We start from the raw sequence: 20,017 nt of genomic DNA on the forward strand, positions 1-20,017 counted from the left end.
TCCTTGATGAGTCTGTAGCTTGGAGCAAATTAGACAACATGGATGCCTTAAAATCGAAGAAAAAATATGAACAATAGTTTGTCATATACTTGTGCAATAAGTTGATCATGCTAAGCGTTATCCCTATATACCTATAGATATTATATATTAAAATTTGTTTAACTTTATATATAATTTGATAGTAAATGTGACGTAACGTTTTACAATAATACAATGTTTTCTAAATTAAATTATTATCCTAAAAAATGTGTAAATAAGAATTATGATGTTAATATCTGAATGATGAAAATCAACTGATAAAATAAATCTTTATTAGTAAAGAAGAGTAAGCCAAACCGATGGTTATGTTTTTATACATGCAATAAAAACATATATTATAAAAGAAAAGTAAAACATATTTATGGATATTAATTATTAAGTAATCGATTAAAGTTAAACTTGTGATCACTCTAAAGTCTAATGCAATTGTGCTCACTCTAATTATTAATTATTAAATTATAAAAGAAAAATATATTTATGGATATTAATTATTAAGTAGTGCCATTGTGATTACTCTAATTAAATGGATGGTATATATTTTACATTCAGAAATTTCTTACTCACCTTTGTGAATAGTAACATATTTTGTAATTATTAGTGGTTGTGATAATGCTTATTAAGAGTCGGCTGCTATTCCGGATGAGTTTTAGTTTTGATTTACTTGCATGAGAAGTAAGGAAGAATATGTGTTTTAATTTTGTAACCATATATGAGAGTGAATAAAATAACATTAGAGAGGATGAGTTTAACATTTTCACCGAAGCAACATATAAACTATCCCTCCACAGCTTTAAAGTGATTTGTTGTCGTTCACGCATGATGTTATGTGTCATTCTTTTTTTTTTGCTTAATGTTATGTGTCATTCTTGCACTCCTAATGTTTTGTTTTCAATATATCTCGTGGAATGTTGTTATTATGTAGATTTAATGAACCATATGTAACTTGTTTGAGATGTTAATGATGGTATCGGAAGTGTGGTGTTGCAGGAATAAATTATTCATTTAGATAATAATGCTTTCGATGTGCAGACGATTTGAAGTGAAGTGTGGTGCTTATTTCTTAACAAATAGAGCTAAAGAAATAGATGTGCTGACGATTTGAAGTCATATGACTTTGTAGTGATTTGAAACTAAATTAAAAACTATAAGTCGTTGGGAGTGTAAGCCGGTAAGGTAAACTGGATAAGGCCAGTCTGGGTGGAAGTGCAAATTTATTAACTTGCAAATGTCTGAGCGGTGGAAATTTAGAAAATATAGAGCAACAAAACATAATCTATGAAAGACTTGAAGTGCTCTGACTTCGTTGAACTTGGAAATAAAATAAAAAAACTAATGCAACGGACAGTCCACATGTCTTGCAACTTCAGCTCCCTTTGTTCTTCTAAATTACTTATTGTGTTGTTTCTTTCCAGAGGACTCAGCTTTCTTCTCTTGTCATCATCGCTTCTGTTCCTATAAAGACAATGCTTTAATTAGATAATAACTTGCTTTTGAAATCGAACATATCAGACGAACAAAAGATCATAGAATGAGAGAACCACACAAAAATCCATTTTTAGAATGAGAGTTCAGAAGCCTGAAGTTTATAAAAAGTGACTCTTGGCTACCAAAAAAGTTTTGCAGAGAAGGTGAAAAAAGAAACATCAATCAATTGAGCAGACTCTTGGAAAGGAAAACACTTCAGAAGAGATTTTTCAGTGAGTAAACGCCTCCCTGTCAACCGAGTAACCGAGTAGTCGGTCGTCTTGAACGGTCGATCAATTATTTCAAGGTGAAGTAAGAGCTATCATCCTCATCTCAACACCATCTCCTCACATAGCCACGTATCTAAACACAGATAAAGAGCAGAAAAATATATTTTTGGCATCAAAAACACATATGGATTCAAACACTAAATTTCTCTCAAACAGAGCCACAAAACAATGTTGCGCTTGTGGTTAAACACAAACAATCCAAGACCTAAACTTTCTATGTTAAATAGACAAAACAATAAGCCTTACAGACAATCAAGCAATATTCAGGACATCAAGGATACACTTTCATTTCGAAGACGAACTAAAACTCCATAATCCATAATCCAATATCAAAGTTTAATTTCAAAGCCGATTCAAATCATAAGAAGAAGAAGAAGAAGAGAGTGACCATGATGACCGAGATCTCGAGAGAAGGAATGAGAGGTACAGAATCAGAGATCTCCACGACTCCTTCGTGCTTAGGGCTGATTCGAACCGATGAGGACTCTCCGTTCATTGCAGTTTCTTGTGTTGCAGCGAGAAGCCACTAAAGAAGAAGGATTGATTAGTTAGCCATTCACAGAATAAAATTAACTTAGGCGTTATCACGGATTGAGAGGATATGTTCAAGGAAAGAGAGCTTACCTTTTATAGGTGCAGAGAGACCAACTTGGAGAGCATCAATCTCAGATCATGTTCGACGCGGGTTGATGGTATTAAGAGGTTTGTTAAAGCGACGAATTAATAACCTCTTAACGTTTCGAAGGATTAGAAAGAAAGGCTTAAAGACGCAACCGAAGCTTCTTATAGACAGGCCGAAAACAATATATGATTGGGCCCATAAACAATGTCCAATTCGATGATCCAACATTCGGTGGTGATGTGGAGAGATGAAGCTATATGATTGGTTAGAATTAATAGTCCTACGTGGATAGGCTAAATGGGGTTTATATTTGGCTTTTAGTATTGTTAGATGGTAGGATTTGTGACTAAACGACCTGAACAAAAAAAAAACTATCTGAAATTAATGATTTAAATTAAATATATAAATCTAATTAATATCTATATATATAATTTTAAATTCTATATTTAATATAAAATCATTTTCATCTTAATTTATATATGAATTACATATAACCATATTAATTTAATATAAAATGATCTAGGTAGCATTAAATATATATATTAAAAATAATATTATATATCTATATATATATGGTAGATGCTAAATCTATTACAATAGTGGATAAATCTTATTAAACCGGACTACCCGAGCTACAAGGGAACTACCGAACTAGGGTTTTGGGCTTTTTCTCTCTATTTATGAGGGTTTTGTGTTCTTCTTTCTATAGATGTCTTCTTCCACAACTATGGCAAAGGAAGAGCAATCCTCGAAACCATTGTCTCTGATTACGTCACTTCCCCAAGACGTCATCGTTGACATCTTAGCCCGTATATCGAGATTCGACTATCCAACACTCTCCCTAGTTTGCAAGCACTTCCAGTCAATAGTAACGTCGCCAGAGATATTCACAAGACGAGCCTTGTTGGGACGCACGGAGCACTGTCTCTATGTTGTTCTATGTTTGCAGAACCATACGCGTATTTATATTCTCCGCAAGAACAAAACAAACGGCGATACCCCTTTGGTCTTGATCCCGTCGCTTCCTGCTATGCCTTTGTATCTAAACTTCGTAGCAGCTGGGTCGAGGATATACGCGTTTGCTCGGAAGAGCGATTACGAAATGATGACATTAAGCATTGACTGTGGATCTCACAGCGTGCAACCCTTCCCTAGTATACCTACACACCTGAATCTTATAGTGGCTGGCGTCATAGAGGGGAGAATCTACGGAGTTGGATGTCGCTTTTCGGAGGAGTGGGAGAAGGTGATGGTGGTGTTCGATACAAAAACACAAGTGTGGGAGCCTGGGATGATATCAGTAATGAAGGAGGGTTTTATGTGTGGTTGTGTGGTGATGGCTGACAAGATGTACACGAGGGATTATGCTAACAGCTTTGTTTACGATCCAAAAGAGAATAAATGGGAAAAGGACGAGATGCTGAATCTTCACAAGTGGGAAAATGCGTGTGTTATTGATGACGTGTTGTACTACTTAGATTGTAATGAGAAAGAGTTAAGGGCGTATGATAGAAAGCGGAGGTGTTGGCAAGTGGTGAAAGGTTTGGAAGCATTGTTGCCCGAGACGAGAAGAAGAAAAGAGTGGTCACAGACTGTGAATTACGATGGGAAACTGGCTTTGTTTTATCCTAAAGAAAACTGTGAAATTTGGTGCGCGGAGATTTCGCTAGAAACACGTCAAGGAGGGGAGATTTGGGGTACTGTTGAGTGTTGCCGTCATCTCGTGACTTCGCAATCATGCTTTATGAAAGCTCTAGATGTTGTTGTCTGATACCACACCTCTCCATATAATAAACTTGTGCTTAGTTCCTTTTTATAAAAGTTTCCTTGTCCTGCTTCACCTTAGACCCCGCCTAGGCGGCGTCTAGGCCCCGCCTAGGCGGCAACTCGGTCTTATCCGAAACGATTTTCTTAAAATCCGATTTATACAATTCAAATTGGTTTAAACTATCTTAAATTAATTAAAATCGATTTAAATTTGTCTAAATATGTGAAATTAAGAAATAATATTATTACAAATCTACAAATTTGTCTATTTCTTATTTTTTGTATATCTAATTTTCACAATTCTTCATAATAATTTTATAATTGAACACAAAAGCTAAAATATGTCATATAAATGTATAATATAAATAAAATAAATCAATAGTTTCCTAAAGGCCTAGGCTCCGAATAATCCGCCTAGTCGCTAATCCTCTATAAAGCGCCTACTAACCGCCTAGCGAATTTTAGAACATTGGTCTATAGTGTACTGTATCCCTCTCAATAAAAAAATATATAATGGGTATCTAGGGTTAGATGCTCAGTCCATTATAATATTAGAGAGGCCTTATCAAGCCATTCTATCCGAGCCAAAAGTAAACTAGGGTTTCCTGTATCTATTAGTGTTATATGCTCTTGTCCTCTTAGATTGGTTGTGCTTTCTAGAGATGTCTTCCAAAAAAACAATGGCAAAGGAGGAACAATCGTCTCCGATTATGTTACTGCCCCATGACGTCATCGTTGACATATTAGCCCGTGTATCGAGATTCGACTATCCAATACTTTCCCTAGTTTGCAAGCACTTCCAGTCAATAGTAACATCGCCTGAGATATTCACAAGACGATCCTTGTTGGGACGCACGGAGCACTGTCTATATGTTTTCCTCGTTGATGAAGACGAACCTGTTTGGAGGAAGCGTTTATATATTCTCTGCCCGAAAGCTAACGGGGAACACCGCTTGGTACTTATCCGGTCGCTTCCTGATATGCCTACATATATAAGCCAAACAGCAATGGGATCGAGGATATATGTGTTTAGCTGGAGTAACAAACACCATATGATTACATTAAGCATTGATTGTGGATCTCACACTGTTCAACCCCTCCCTGATGTGCCTGTACTCATGTCTCCAAGAATGGCTGACATCATCAAGGGGAGAATCTACGTAATTGGATATGATAATGGCTGGGAGAGGGTGATGGTGGTGTTCAATACAGAAACACAAATGTGGGAGCCTAGGATGATAAGACTAGACAAGGAGGGAAATAAGTGCACTGATGGTTGTGCGGTGATGGGTGATAAGATGTATATGAGGAATCTTTCTAAGACTCTTGTTTACGATCCAAAGGAGAGTAAATGGGAAAGGGACGAGATGATGAATCTTCACAAGTGGAAAAACGCATGTGTGGTTGATGACGTATTGTACTTTTACAATTCATGTGACTTTTATGATAGGGAAGGAGGGTTAAGAGCATATGATCAAAAACAGAGGCGTTGGCGAGTGGTGAAAGGTTTGGAAGCATTGTTGCCTGAGACAACAAGTTCAGCGTGGCCACACGTTGTGAATTATGGTGGGAAACTGGCTTTGTTTTATCTCAAAAGAAATGAAATTTGGTGTGAGGAGATTTCGCTGGAAACACGCCAAGACGGGGAGATTTGGGGTAAAGTGGAATGGTGCGAGCGTCTAGTGACTGGGAATTTTGACTTTATGAAAGCTCTAGACGTTGTTGTTTGATTTCTCCTTCATATAAACTAACTAGTGCTTTGTTTTCTTCAATGCTAGATTGACAAAAGAATTAACTAAATTGAAAATCCCAGTGTCCGAACGATAACATGTTAGAAGGAAGTTGAATCAGAAGGACGAGAACATATGTTTTGATAAGAAACATGGTTGACGTGTGCTTAAAACCACACCAGAAACTGTAACATTAACATAACAGAAGTAGAACTGAAATGATAAAAGTAGATTGGGTCTCTCTCTATCCCCAAGTAAACATCAGTCATCAGAAAAGTGACACAAACACACATAAAAAGAGTTTCTTCTTCGATAAATTCTCACCTGAAGTAGATGGAGACGAGAGGAATATCGACGTCATTGTCATCTTCATCCTCACAAGCCACCACTACATCAAGATGGTGGCGGTAAGGAGGCAACTCCACTTTAGCTATATCCCTAGCGAGATCAACTACCTTCTTGTCCATCCTCTCCTTGTGCCTCGGGAACATACTGTTGAATAGAAGACAGCTTCCACAAGATATGCTGTACGCGCTAAGCCCTTTCTCCTCCAGCCACTTCAACACCTCGCGCAGTGTCGGGTTTCCTTTTAGCACCCATCTGTCCCAAACGGTCCAAGCCGTGTCGCGGTGCTTCACCACCTTTGGCGGAACCGGCTCGGCCATTGAGAAGAGCGGAAGCGCCAGGTTGGCAAACGTGTTCCTGTAGGCTTCCACTTTGTGTCCTCCGTCGAGAACCTTGTACAGCTCGAGGCAGACCAGACCAGTTGCCATGGCTGTTGAGGTCGCAATGGCTGGGATGATTCTCCCTGCAATGAACTTGGCTTTCAGCTTGTCTACTTCAGGTATGCTGTAGTTCCTCGCCCTCATGTTGGCTAGACCCGCTATCACGTCCATGTGATAGTTTGTATCATCGTCCTACACAACACATCAGATTGGTTAACAAGATCTTTTGGCTAAGAACATTTTGACATGTTACTTTCAATAACAATTAGATCAAAGAGTCAAATCATTGAGAGAATAATTACCTTTTCGAACTGAATTGGTTTCATCCTAAAATCAGGAGACAAGTTCTGCCTACACTGCTCAAGCTTAGCAATGAGGTCGTTGATGACTGCAGCGTCATCCACCGAAGCAGTGGTTAGAGTGGTGGCTTTCTCATCAGTTACAATTTTTGCATCTTTTCTTGGCTCAAAGTCTGGGACTATCACTCTGTCGATAGCTTCAGCTGCTTCCTTTGGGCTTTTGGTCCACTCAGGCACAGGGATCCCAAATGTCTCTGCTCTTAAAATAGCAGTCGCCGTGATGAAGTTAAGGAGGCTTGGGTCGGACGAGGAGTACTGAAGCGGACGTGGGAATCTTTTTGGAGCAGACCAGAATGGAGCTCCGGTACTTGTCGCAGCATCTTCAGGAAATGTGTATATCAATTGCTTCACACGGTTAACAAAGTAATCCTCAAACCTGGTCACATAAAATAAACACACAGTAATGAGACTCCACAAAGGATAATGTTCTTCACACGTCACAAGCACAAAAAATAAACTATGGAAGCACTTAAGTAAGATACCAAACACTCTTTCGTTCCATCATTACCACTTGACTACTCTTAACCTAAGTACGACTTGTACTAATTAAGAGCGTTTCATTACCTGAGTCGAGCCCAGGTTAAGCAGTCTTGGAAGTCCTCACACTTCTCCTTTTCAAGGCACTCAACAATCCTCTCCAATGTGTCCCTTGCCTGAGCATCCCCAGCACTCATCATCGAGTTAGTGTACTCAACCGGGCTAGAGAGATACGCATTCACTTCAGCGGGAGTCTTCTCAAGCAGACCCTCAAACTCAGAGCGAGCCCAAGTTAAACAGTGATCAATGTTATGCGGAAACGAGTGCACTGTACACATGGGGGCCTGTTTCTCTGGTGGGTCCCTAGAGGCACCGTAATTTTCAGTTAGATGTGGAATAACCATCTGCGTGTTGCACTTTGCCCCAAGAGTCCCGGACTCAAGGAGAGGCTTCTGGAAATACAAGCACCTAGAGTCAACATAGAGCCTCGCATTGACATTATCCAGTGCATTGACGACAACAGTTAAGTTCTCCCAGAAGGCATCATCAAATACATTCTCAGTCTCAGCGCCAACACGGTTTTGCAGGGCCTCAATGTTGAACTTGGGATTTATAGCTGCAGCAGCGGAAGCAGCAACTGTGGATTTAGCCTGTCCAATGTTCCAGTCACGGAATAAGAATTGGCGACTGAGGTTACTCTTCTCGATTATATCATCATCTGTCACTGTTAGTTTCCCTTCGCTTCCACATGAAACTCCCATCAAAGCCATATTTTTCAAGAACTCGCAGCCAAGAGCACCAGACCCTACTGTGAAAACTTTAGCATCTTCGAGTTTCTGTTGGAACTTAGCCCCAAATACAGATATTTGGGCATCGTACCGGCTGTTCCTTGGTGCAACGTCACTGGAATCCAGAGGTTCAGAGGGGAGTGACTCCACTGAATCAAAGTAGAAAAACTGAAAAAGAAAATAAGAAGATCAACATCAGATCCCATTATGAAAGGAGAAACAACACTCATGTGTCAAAAATAGAGTAAGCAGGTGTATCTTCTTACGAAATAAACATTAGAAAAGGGGGAATGATCTTAGTGTTCCTTTAACATTAGGATTTCTAATTATTTTATTCAAACTTCCAAAACTGCTTCTTAGGGTTTTAATATATAGGAACGAAGGCTTGTGAGAGTCTGGAAGCTCACACTCTGGCTTGGAAGATTTTGTTCAATATTTATTATTTGTTTAGTTTTAGTTTTTATTTCTTGTATTCACAGTTCCTAGCATGGCATAAAAAAAAATAAAAATGTGTTCCCCAAGTATATGGAAAAGAAATATTACCTGAAAGAGGGGATGGAATTTTCCAGAGCAAGCTTTGACAACCTCCTGTCCAACAATACCGCCGAACATTGCAGCCATGGGATTAAGGACAGCCTTGGCTCCAAAGGAGAAGTGTCGCAGAAGCTTATGGTCGACATTCTCCACCTTTAAATCACCCTGCCCAGTATTGATGGATGTGGCAATGGATATAAGCTGCTGAGCGTCCTCTTCTGAGCCAGCAACAGGAAATCTGCCAGCTTCAGATGTAAACCGATCAAGTGCCTGGAATGCTAAGTGAAGGAGTGGAGGCCGGTCAAACTTGGCGAAATCACTAAATAGAAAATCCCCTGGATCTTTAAGAGCTTCCCTCAATGGCTTGAAATTCAGCAACTTCGGCTGTTTGACCTGAGTGACAATCCCACCCTTCACATATGTTCCATACTCTGTCGTGTCCTCTTCAAGGGTGAACGAATATGGCCTCGCACTTTTTATCTTCCTTAGTTTTCCATCGTTCAGTTCCGTCATACCCTCAACTTCAGAGAAAACGACTAGGTCACCATCTTCAAATTCAAGTCTCTCATCGTCAACACAGGAAATAAACGCTTGGTTCTCATTAGAGATGGAGGCAATGATGCCCGTGTGTGGTTCCTCTCCATCAACATCGAGAACTGCAAATTCAGGCCCAAAATCACAGAAGACGGAGCCAAAAAGACCCCTGACATCAGCCTTAACAAAAGCAATAGGAGGCTGATGGCTGTGGCAGTAGTCATTAAACTCGATTGCTTTTTCCAAGCTTATGTCAGAGAAAACAACAACCTGTTTCACACGAAAGTAGATGATTCAGCCAACAAGAACCACCCATAGAAAAAGTTGCACATCAATCTTCTACTTCAATATGTATAAACAATAGAACCACACTAACACCTAAGAACGATTTCCATTCCTATTTAGTTTAATTGATTTTCGTTTCAAAATAAGTGTCATTTTAGAATTTTAATGCAAAACTTATTAGTATTCTCCGGTTTATTTTTCTATTGGTCGAAATATGGTTAGTTATAATTATTGATATTTTTATTTTGGAAATATGCAAAAATAAGTATTTTTTAATCTAAAGTATAAGCCATCATAAAACTCACAAGTTCTCTAACTAACAATCCACTACACAAAAGATATAGAACCAAAGAGACGGAAAACGAGTTCCTCAACCAACCTCAAAACCAGAGAGCTGCTCTTTCGTCAAGCCTGTGGTCAAGCTAGAGACAGCCACAGCATTGTTAAGATCCTGCAACTTGTTTACAGAAGCATCAGCCCTATTCTTGCCAATATCACCCTCAGAGAAAACGAAGTTGCTAGACAAGTCCCACAGCTCCACCACACTCTCATCATGCAGCGTCACAGACTTCACACCAGCAAGAATCAGATTCTTCGCTGCAAACAAACCCCAAAAAAGCGTCAGTAACAACATCTGGACAAGAATCTAATCTCAGAAAACGCATACCGATCTCAGCGCCGAGGCCGTGCATCCCGGAGATGAGAACGTTGGAAGCGAAGAGACGCCTCATGGTCTCGCGTCCGTAGACGGCGAGCTGCCTGCTGTGGAGATCTTCATCGATCTCGTGACGGTTCGAATTACCAAACGCCATGTGGACGACGGCTCTATCGCCGGGAGCTGGAATCGGAGCGGCGTTTCTTGATCGGTGCTGAATCGGAAGTGATGGTTTGAATTTGATCGGTGTTTTCGTTAGCAACGAATCGCTTGTGAAGCTAAACCCTAATCTAGAATTGATTCTTCGGAGACGAAGAGGAAGAGAGAGAAGAGATCTGAATGATTTGACGGTTGGGATCTTGAAATGTCTAAGCGACGTCGTTCTCTGGGTTAAGGTTTGTTTTTTTTCTTCCTTCTTCACTGACGGTTGACGGATACGCGGATGTTCACAATTTCGGTTCAGTTAAGTCAACTCTATATTTATATAATGTGAACCGGAAACGTGGAAATATTGGGCAATTTCTTATTTAAGTTGCAAAACTTTAATAATATGTTATCATTTTCTTTTTAAATAACTATATAATCTACTTCTATAAATTAGTATTTTTAAGTTACAACTGATTTTTGGAGAAATTTTCCAACTACAGTTTAGTCCAAAACTCCAAAAAAATTTTAGATAGTGTGTTTGATGGGATGAATAATTCTATAAATTTTGTATTTTGTCTTATAAATATCGTTTCTTATAACTCTACAAACTATCCCTAACCTAATCAGTGCAAATGGACCAGAAATAACGCAAATGATTAAATTAGGCCCATATTTCCAAATGTAAATATAATGTCACTTCTCACATGAATATGATTTTGGGCCTAAACTTATCAGAGATATATCTTGCAATATGACCCAGTTTCCAAATAAAATTTTGTAGGCGTCGGCTCAATTCTGGTCCTAGTTTCCTCGCGTTCTAATTTCAAAAGTTTCAAAATGTATTTTGGGTTTTGCAATTCCATTAAATCGGTGTCTTACGCGGAAAGTGATTATTAGTTTCGTTATTTTTAATAAAAAGACATTAAATTTATTTAATTTGGATATTAGTTCGGTTTTAAGTTTTTTATTTTAGCTTTTAATCTTCTAAAATATAACTATTGTTTTAAATTAATATTATTCGGTTAAAATGTTTGATTTTTTGTTTTTCGGGTAAAAACAAAAAAATAATATTATTTATTTATTTTCAAGTTATGAATTTTAGATAGTTGAACTAATAGTTTCATATTATAGTTTCTAAACAGATAATTGTTTAAGAAAAAAAACTTATTAAGACAAATCATTTCACTACAATTTTACAATTTGGTCGGTAGTGAAAAAAGCATTAAGGAAAAAATATTTCAACTTTCAAAAAAATTAGATATTTCAGTTGTGGTGAATACTTAGTTACAAGGTGTTCACATCAAGATGTACATGTATGTGTATGTAAAAAATATATAAAAATAGTTGACAAATATATAAAGATATTGTTACTTAACATTAAATGAATTTTTTGTTCAAAATAATACATAAAATATAAAATTAAAATTAATTTAAAATAATAAAAAAGCTTTGATGTTAGTCATTTTTCATATAAAGAAAATAAAATTGTATTCGTAAATAGGGGTGGACACAGATCGAATATTTGGGTATTTGGAAGCGTTCGTGTCGATTTGATCTTTAGCCACCTAGATATTCGGTGATTCGGATATCCGAAATGTATATCTTTCTTTGCACCCAACCATCTCACCCTCCTCTGTTTTATTTATATAACTTAGAAAAGAGAGAAGATTGAGACATCGAGAAGCTAATAATTTTTCTTTACAAATTTTATACTAAAAACAATGAATAAAGATAATGTTAGGAAATATCAATGAATAAAGAAAGATAAGATGTTAGAGTAGTAATACGACTGTCGTGTGTTTAAGAAAAAGGAGAAGAGTCAAAGAACAACGTGGGGAAACTTCTCAAACTGCTTCGAACGCCAACCTATCACGCGCCTTTGCTGTGTCATCGCAGACGTCGCCATTTATAATTACCGTGTAATGTGTCTGTATACCCCTCTTACAGTCCAAATTGTGGATCTATTTACATGTTAAGAGGGAAAATACAAAGGATTTTACCAAAAGATAAATAATATAAAGAATATTCAGACTCTTCAAGAATCAGCAAAATGTTACGGCTAGATGTATAAATACATTTCCAATTAAACAAAGAACGGGATAACCACACAGTTGCCAACGGGAGCAAATGAATGAGCTAGCTGAAACCCAACTTTTATATATTCAAAGTTAGTTTCAATTAATATTTAATAATGATGAAATAATATGCAAAATAAATTTTAATCCAAGTAATACTAATTAGTTTTAAATTGCAATTTTATAATAAACTTAAACATTACATGGTATTAAAGTCACCCGATTGTTGGATCACTTGATATTAATTTTACAATTGTTCATAAATAAATATAATGAGATTTAAATAAAATAAATTTTCATAAGGATAGTAAGTGTAAATTCTCTCATTATCAAATGATCAATTAGTGATCAATTAGTTTTGAGTTGAACACTTATAATAAACTCAAATTTAACAACCAGTATTTGAATATTGGGACACAGTTGTGAAATATAATACTAATAAATAAGTGTTATGGAATTAGGTGAACTAATGTTTATAACAACTCAGACAGAATGCTTAATAGTAACAATTTAACAAACTAATGTAATTATTAAAGGAAACCCCCAACAATTTTAATTTAAGAAAAATACAGAAGAATACTGGTGAAATTTTTTGGCTAACTGGATTCAAGAAAAGCAATATGACTTTGTCTTTAAAAAAATCCAAAAAAGAACTAAGGATGGACGTTGTTTTCATAATAATCAAGTCAAGAATATATCTTCTTAGTTCGAGTTTATAAGCCTTCAAAAACCTATTATAAATACACACCTCTCAAACGATTAGTCAGGATTAAATGAACACATGTGAACACCAACCTAGCTCGTTCTCCACAAAGCCTTCAAAAACCTATTATAAATACACACCTCTCAAACTCTCTCCCTTCAACTCTAAGCTTTGCTTTCTTCCTTCTATATTCTCAAACTTCCAGAAAACCTCAAACTTCGAGACGTACGGTGAGATCGTGATCAAAGTAGACATGGGAGGTCCAGGATCATCACCATGTGCTTCGTGTAAGCTTCTTCGAAGACGCTGTGCCAAGGAATGTATCTTTGCACCTTATTTCCCTCCTGATGATCCTCATAAATTCGCCATTGTTCATAAGGTCTTCGGGGCAAGCAACGTCAGCAAAATGTTGCAGGTTCTACTTCGTTCCCATTTTGTTTTATTTTGTTCGGTTCAAAGCTTTCAAAGATGTACACGATCACTTGATATCTATCTAAAACACTTTACTAATATAAACGTATTTTACTCCCAGAATTCACTTTGATACTCTTTTTAATTATGCTTCCAAAAATTATATGAACATATACAAGAAGTAGTAATTAATGGCAACTTCCTTTATATATATAATAAATGGTTACATTACATGGTTGGTATGAATTGTCACAGGAGCTACCGGTTCATCAAAGAGCTGACGCGGTGAATAGTCTGGTTTTCGAAGCAAACGCACGAGTTAGAGATCCGGTATATGGCTGCGTAGGAGCAATCTCCTACTTACAAAATCAAGTCACCCAGCTTCAAATGCAACTAGCAGTGGCTCAAACCGAGATTCTCTGCATCCAAATGCAACACGAGCCAACTTTACAATCTCATCACGAAGTATTTGAACTAGACCAAGACGACAAAGCTCACTTGCTACACAGCAACAATAACAGCATCAATAACTGCAACAACAACTATAACTTGGCCTATGCAATGTCTTCTGGGCAGTTGAACTCTAATTTTGCTTCTCCAAGCAGTATAATACAGATGCAAATGCAAGACCCTCTTAAGCAAGAATCTCTTTGGACTTGACTTAAGCCATTGTTATAAAATTAATATTTGTTGATTGGAAAACTCAGTGAAGGCTCGACAAGTTTGCTTCGTGGCTATGTTGAAAAAGAAAATTTCTTTTTTTGAGCAACGTTGAAAAAGAAACTACGGGAACAAGTTTCGTGTAAGAAAAGTAATATATAAGTCAAAAGCTTAAATGCATGCATGTGATGGTGATGAGATGTAGTTAGAAGCTTTGAGAAGTAGAGATCTGTTTATTTCTCTTTTAATTTTGTTTCTTACTTTTGTTCCTTTTCGCATCGTCTGAACAATGAAACTTTAGATCTAATTCCAATCCTAATTTAATCTTTTTTAGTCTTCTAGTTTTTTTCTTTACCAACTATACACTTCTTTCCCAAAAAAACCAAAAATTTTGTCGCTTTCAAACTATGAGAAAATTGCATGGGTTAATATAAATACTTAATAATTTTTAATAAAGTTATCGTAGAAAACAAAAGCAAGTTTGCTTTTGCGGAATATATATTCTTATGTATCCTAAAAATGTAGATTTAGTTTCTACTTGCGATAAAGTGAAGTTGAAATCCACTTTTTATACAAAAACAAATCTACATGATTCAACCTTTAAAATTTGTTTGACTTACTATATATATTAATTCGACCGACCTCATTTGATTAATCATAGCAACACGTTAGAACGTAAAGTCGCATGTACTGTTGCCTTTGTACTAGACCTTTTCTTAAAAAGAAAATATAATTTTTAATTGATCAAACTCAATTAGAAAAGAGGAGGAGGTGACGTTGAATTTGATTATGATATCTCCATGACTCCATCGCTAGTGTTCATGTGATCGGTAGACGAAAAAAATTCAAAAATATTGCCTGTCGACAAGGGAAAGAATCTTATGACTAAAAACAATCGATCATGTTCTTACAAAAATTATTATATCATTTTCTAATGCTCTTAACTTGTTTCTAACGATCGTTCCAAGCGAGAGAACTTTTTTTTTTTGATCAACAGCGAGAGAACTTATAACTGTCTTATTCATATCATAAAATTATTGGGATGATATAAATAATATATCTTCAACTTTACGTAACATTTTTTAATAAGGAAAATAATTATATTTGTCTGTTTGTTGAAACTCTCTTAACTTTTAGTATATTATATAGTACATTACACTCATGTATACATCTAGTTAATTATGCATGTCTAAATTTATAAAAAACAAAAACATCAAATTTGGTTAAAAAGAAACAAAATTTATGAAATATATATATTGGCCATGTGTTATCTAGTTTCTTTAATCTGCCAAACTTAAGTTAATTAAAAAGCAGAAGAGAGAATCCAGATAAATGATTTGATTACAATGACAGAATAACACTAAGCTTTTTTGGACTAATAATAACACTAAACTTTACACACATACTTTCAAAGTTGTTGTCGCTTAATTAATTTATGCAGACCTCAACAAACTTTCTGTTGAGGGCTAACATATTCAGATTATGAAATTTAAAGCGTATAAGTACGTGGAAATCAAATTATATAGAGCTTCACATTATCACATACTCGCTCTTCAAATGTACTTATGACAGAAGGATGCTAACAAAATAGAATATTGTACGAATGACATGAGAATGCTAATTAATTAGTCTAGTGGCATCTTTTTTTTATATAAATAGAGTCTAGTGGCATCTTCAATAATTATATATCTTTATTTTTTCAAAATGAAATATTATAAGTATATTATGTTATTATTATTATTATTATTTTAATCATGGGTTATAAAATTTTAATTTTATTATATTTTCTAAAAGATGCAAAAGATTATAATTTTATCTTAATTAAAATATCATTATATAAATAAATATAAAATCCAATAAACATATAATTTATCTATGAATGTATAGTAGTCTTAGTAAAGAATGAAACCTTTTATTTAAGTATTAACAGGAAATATTTAATTTTAGGTATAATATTAATTAATTACATAGAATCATTTTATAAATAAAACAGCTTAAAATTCAAAATTTCCTCTTGAACCACTGAAAACACATTTCTCACATTTTTTTTTATGTTCTCTCAAAATAATGGATCATTTAAAATGGTCTAGATTGTGTACTGAACTTTTGGGTTTATTAAAAAAAAAACTGAACTTATATGTGTATGTACTTTATAGATGACATACATAGGAATAATTAATCGACCATGTGTAAATGTTTCGTCCAACACATGCAAATGCTTTTTTTTTTTAAATCATTTTACATACAAATGCTTTTTTCATGATAAACTACAGTTATCAAACAACGTAGAAACTGAAAGTATATTTAAAGAACATAAAACTACATGTTATAAAAAATATTTCTGAAACAATTAGGTGAAACGTCAAATACCTAGCTAGTCCATGTAATAACTAAAAGTTCTAAATTCTCAAACCAAGATGATATGATATATAAACACGTTTGCTAACATCATATGATACATCAACAATGTAGAACATATTATTAGCTATAAATTTAAAGAAATTTCCTATGATAATTTCTTTTAGTTTATTTTCACAAAAATAGCTCTTAAAAATAAAATGACCAAAATTTTTTTTATTAAAGGATAAAAATATATTTATACTCTTTGATTAATTAATTTAGACATAAATTTAAAATTAAGAGGTGAAATTTTATAGAAATGGTTTCACTTAAAAAAAAGAATTAACTCTTTTAAAACTAAAAAAAATTATTTTAATATTATTTTTTTATTAAATATTATTTTGTGACAAAAATTTTAAAATAATAATTCGAAAAATTGTCCATAAATCTATCTGAGCCGAGCCTTTTCAGTACAACGGGGTATAAATGGAGGCCCATTACTCTAATGTTAGGCTTTGAAATAGTTACAACGAATATTGCGGTGCTGGCTTTCGTACTTTTCCAAATCTTTCGAGAAGTGGACCGCCACCTCTATTTAGTTGACATGTAATAATGAAGAAAGATCATTCTTGTCCCTTAACTTATCACGTGTCCAAATCTGACCCACACCGAAAGAAGAAGACGATTCGAACTTCGCAATGATAAAGACTTAACATTTGACCACGTTTCTTTTTGTCCCAAGGTTGCATATAAGTAACTCTCTCACACTGACCATAATCGCTCACTTCTCACCCTATGGATCCAACTGATTCTCACCCACTCAGATTCCGCCACGTGGTGGCCATGCCTTGGCCCGGAAGAGGCCACATCAACCCGATGATGAACCTCTGCAAACGCCTCGTCCTCCGCGACCCCAACCTCACCGTCACCTTCGTCGTCACCGAAGAATGGCTCGGGCTCATCGGATCCGACCCGATACCCGACCGGATCCACTTCGCCACTCTCCCCAATCTCATCCCTTCCGAGCTCGTCCGCGCCAACGACTTCATCGGCTTCGTCAACGCCGTCCACGCCACGCTGGAGGTCCCGTTCGAACAGCTTCTTGACCGCCTCAACTCGCCGCCTCCGACGGCGATCATCGCCGACACTTACGTCCTATGGGCGGTGCGCGTCGGAGAACGGAGGAATATTCCGGTTGCTTCTCTCTGGACCATGTCCGCCACGATTCTCTCCCTCTTCCTTCACTCCGACCTGCTCATAAGTCACGGACATGCTCTGTTCCAACCTTCAGGTAGAAGCTTCACTTTCAGACAACAAAAAGTCTATCCTTTATTACAACGGTAACTGATTATATTGAATCTTTTTATTATTATTATATTGCATCTTTTTTTTTAATTATTATTATTGAATCTTTAGAATCAAAAGAAGAGGAGATCGTTGACTACATCCCCGGTTTACCTCCGACGAAGCTCCGGGATCTACCGCCGTTATTCAAGGACTACCAAGTCTTCAAGAAATGCGAGTTGTGTTTCGACGAGCTCCGGAGAGCTAAGTGTCTTCTCTTCACTACCGCATATGATCTCGAACCTGCAGCCATAGACTTCTTAACCGCCAAGCTCGATATCCCGGTTTACGCTACCGGCCCATTAATACCCTTTGAGAAACTCTCCGAGGGCAGCCAACCGGATTACATCCGGTGGCTTGACGAGCAACCGGAATGCTCTGTTCTATACGTTTCGCAAGGGAGTTTTCTCTCGGTTTCTGAAGCTCAGATGGATGAGATAGTGGCAGGAGTCAAGGAGAGCGGAGTCCGGTTCCTTTGGGTGGCTCGTGGGGGCGAGTCGAAGCTGAATAAGGCCTTTGAAGGAAGCTCGGGTGTAGTGGTGAGCTGGTGCGACCAGCTTCGCGTGCTGTGCCACGTGGCTGTAGGTGGGTTTTGGAGTCATTGCGGGTTTAACTCGACTTTGGAAGGGATGTATTCAGGGGTGCCGATGCTGGCGTTTCCTTTGTTTTGGGATCAGATTCTGAATGGGAAGATGATTGTTGAGGATTGGAGGGTTGGGATTAGGATCGAGAGGACGAAGAAGGCGGAGGTTTTGATAGGAAGAGACGAGGTCGAGGAAGTAGTGAAGAGGTTAATGGATAGAGAGAGTGAAGACGGAAAGGAGATGAGAAGAAGAGCTTGTGACCTCAGTGAGATATGTCGAGGGGCGGTTGAGGAAGTGGGGTCGTCTAATGCTAACATCGACCATTTCATAAGGGATATTAAACAAATAAAAATATATGATACGAGAAAGCAGTTACTCTCAGGAGATAGTATAAATAGATGAAATTGTTATTGAAAGAGTTAGATGGTTAGTTGGAGCCTTGTGGCTTAGGCATGTTCTCCTAGGAGATTCAAGATAGCTTTCCTTTGTAATCCTCCGTTCTTGATAGAAATATACTTTTCTATCAAAATACAACTTAAGTATTATTATTCGTAGTGATATATCTCTTATTAGTCGAAATTGTTCTTTGTTCTGTTCTGTCGAGTCTCCTTCCTACCTTGTATATATTTCTAAGAGGAAGGTTCTTGCTCGGAGGTAATGGAGGAATCGGACGTGTCAGGGGTCTTTCAAAATGGTTCTAATATTTTTGAAATGCATAAAACACACTCACACAACTTAGATGAAGAAGAAACATCAAGTTATAACTTAGATTACGAGGCTAGACAAAATATACCTTTCCAGGTCCCAGTTCATAACTGCTCTTAAGTCCTTTGGATAAGAGCGTCTTTAGTCTTTACTGTCGTCTCCCATTGGATTTTCCATTTTGTTTAGTACATAACTCCTTCACAACTTTTAAATAACGAAACTAAGACATTTTATTTTTAGTCAAATTCTAATTTTGTAATAGTTTGTCCAACAGAGTGAAAATTGTTTTCACCGAGCGGATTAAGATTTTTTTTAGAGTGGGTTAGAAAATAAAAAAGTTGTCCAAACGCAAATTCGTAAAATGATTGATCCAGCGATTCTCTAGAATATATTGGATTGTGGGAACAAAGGCGGATTTTGTTATTTTCCTTGGTGACTACGTTATTTTTTTGGTTGTGAAATAGAAAAAGGAAACTGAAACTTGCAAAAAAGGAAATTGGAAGTTGTCGACTTCCTTTGGAAGAAAAACTCTTTATCATGACTTGCTTTTGGCGGAGAACAACAGACGCGACAAGATTGTTAAAGCATATTATATTCGTGCGTGGAGATGGGGGAAACAGCCTTCTCCTGTGACTGTGAGTGATAATATTAACGCTAAAATAGCTCTTCAACTCGAAAACTTTGTTAGAAGGAATGTTTCTAAAACCCAAAGCATTCATGTACCTGCTGCTGCTCAACTCATGCCCAACAAGACCATCATCGCCTAGTTCTGCTCCTGT

General features: G+C 36.6%; 5 protein-coding genes and 1 long non-coding RNA gene across 6 annotated transcripts; 4 read left to right on the top strand and 2 right to left on the bottom strand.

Moving 5' to 3' along the window:
* Positions 1-1,233: 1,233 nt before the first annotated feature.
* Positions 1,234-2,411, bottom strand: LOC111212296. Its single transcript, XR_002662914.2, has 2 exons — positions 2,182-2,411; positions 1,234-1,866 (listed from the first exon to the last, which is right to left on the bottom strand). It is a non-coding gene; the product is annotated as an uncharacterized LOC111212296 (long non-coding RNA).
* Positions 2,412-2,429: 18 nt separating this feature from the next.
* Positions 2,430-4,248, top strand: LOC106443408 (F-box/kelch-repeat protein At4g38940-like). Its single transcript, XM_048774434.1, has one exon. It carries the CDS (start codon positions 3,125-3,127, stop codon positions 4,184-4,186), a length of 1,062 nt encoding a protein of 353 aa, XP_048630391.1. The 5' UTR covers positions 2,430-3,124; the 3' UTR covers positions 4,187-4,248.
* A 614-nt stretch (positions 4,249-4,862) lies between these two features.
* Positions 4,863-5,912, top strand: LOC106443407 (F-box/kelch-repeat protein At4g38940-like). The gene has a single exon (XM_013884976.2). The coding sequence runs from the start codon at positions 4,863-4,865 to the stop codon at positions 5,910-5,912; it is 1,050 nt and encodes a 349-aa protein (XP_013740430.2).
* A 124-nt stretch (positions 5,913-6,036) lies between these two features.
* LOC106437603 (ubiquitin-activating enzyme E1 1) lies at positions 6,037-10,695 on the bottom strand. Its single transcript, XM_048774430.1, has 6 exons — positions 10,282-10,695; positions 9,994-10,211; positions 8,805-9,599; positions 7,561-8,429; positions 6,940-7,372; positions 6,037-6,829 (listed from the first exon to the last, which is right to left on the bottom strand). Exons 1-6 carry the CDS (start codon positions 10,424-10,426, stop codon positions 6,233-6,235), a joined length of 3,057 nt encoding a protein of 1,018 aa, XP_048630387.1. The 5' UTR covers positions 10,427-10,695; the 3' UTR covers positions 6,037-6,232.
* Positions 10,696-13,184: 2,489 nt separating this feature from the next.
* Positions 13,185-14,584, top strand: LOC106347800 (LOB domain-containing protein 12-like). The gene is made up of 2 exons (XM_013787400.3): positions 13,185-13,609; positions 13,861-14,584. Exons 1-2 carry the CDS (start codon positions 13,265-13,267, stop codon positions 14,263-14,265), a joined length of 750 nt encoding a protein of 249 aa, XP_013642854.1. The 5' UTR covers positions 13,185-13,264; the 3' UTR covers positions 14,266-14,584.
* Positions 14,585-17,339: 2,755 nt separating this feature from the next.
* On the top strand, positions 17,340-19,091 carry LOC111214027 (UDP-glycosyltransferase 87A2-like). Its single transcript, XM_022715873.2, has 2 exons — positions 17,340-17,896; positions 18,022-19,091. The coding sequence occupies exons 1-2, from the start codon at positions 17,401-17,403 to the stop codon at positions 18,933-18,935; spliced, it is 1,410 nt and encodes a 469-aa protein (XP_022571594.1). The 5' UTR covers positions 17,340-17,400; the 3' UTR covers positions 18,936-19,091.
* The last annotated feature ends 926 nt before the right edge of the window (positions 19,092-20,017 follow it).

Source organism: Brassica napus, chromosome A3 (genome assembly GCF_020379485.1).
Source record: "Brassica napus cultivar Da-Ae chromosome A3, Da-Ae, whole genome shotgun sequence".
NCBI lineage: Eukaryota > Viridiplantae > Streptophyta > Magnoliopsida > Brassicales > Brassicaceae > Brassica > Brassica napus.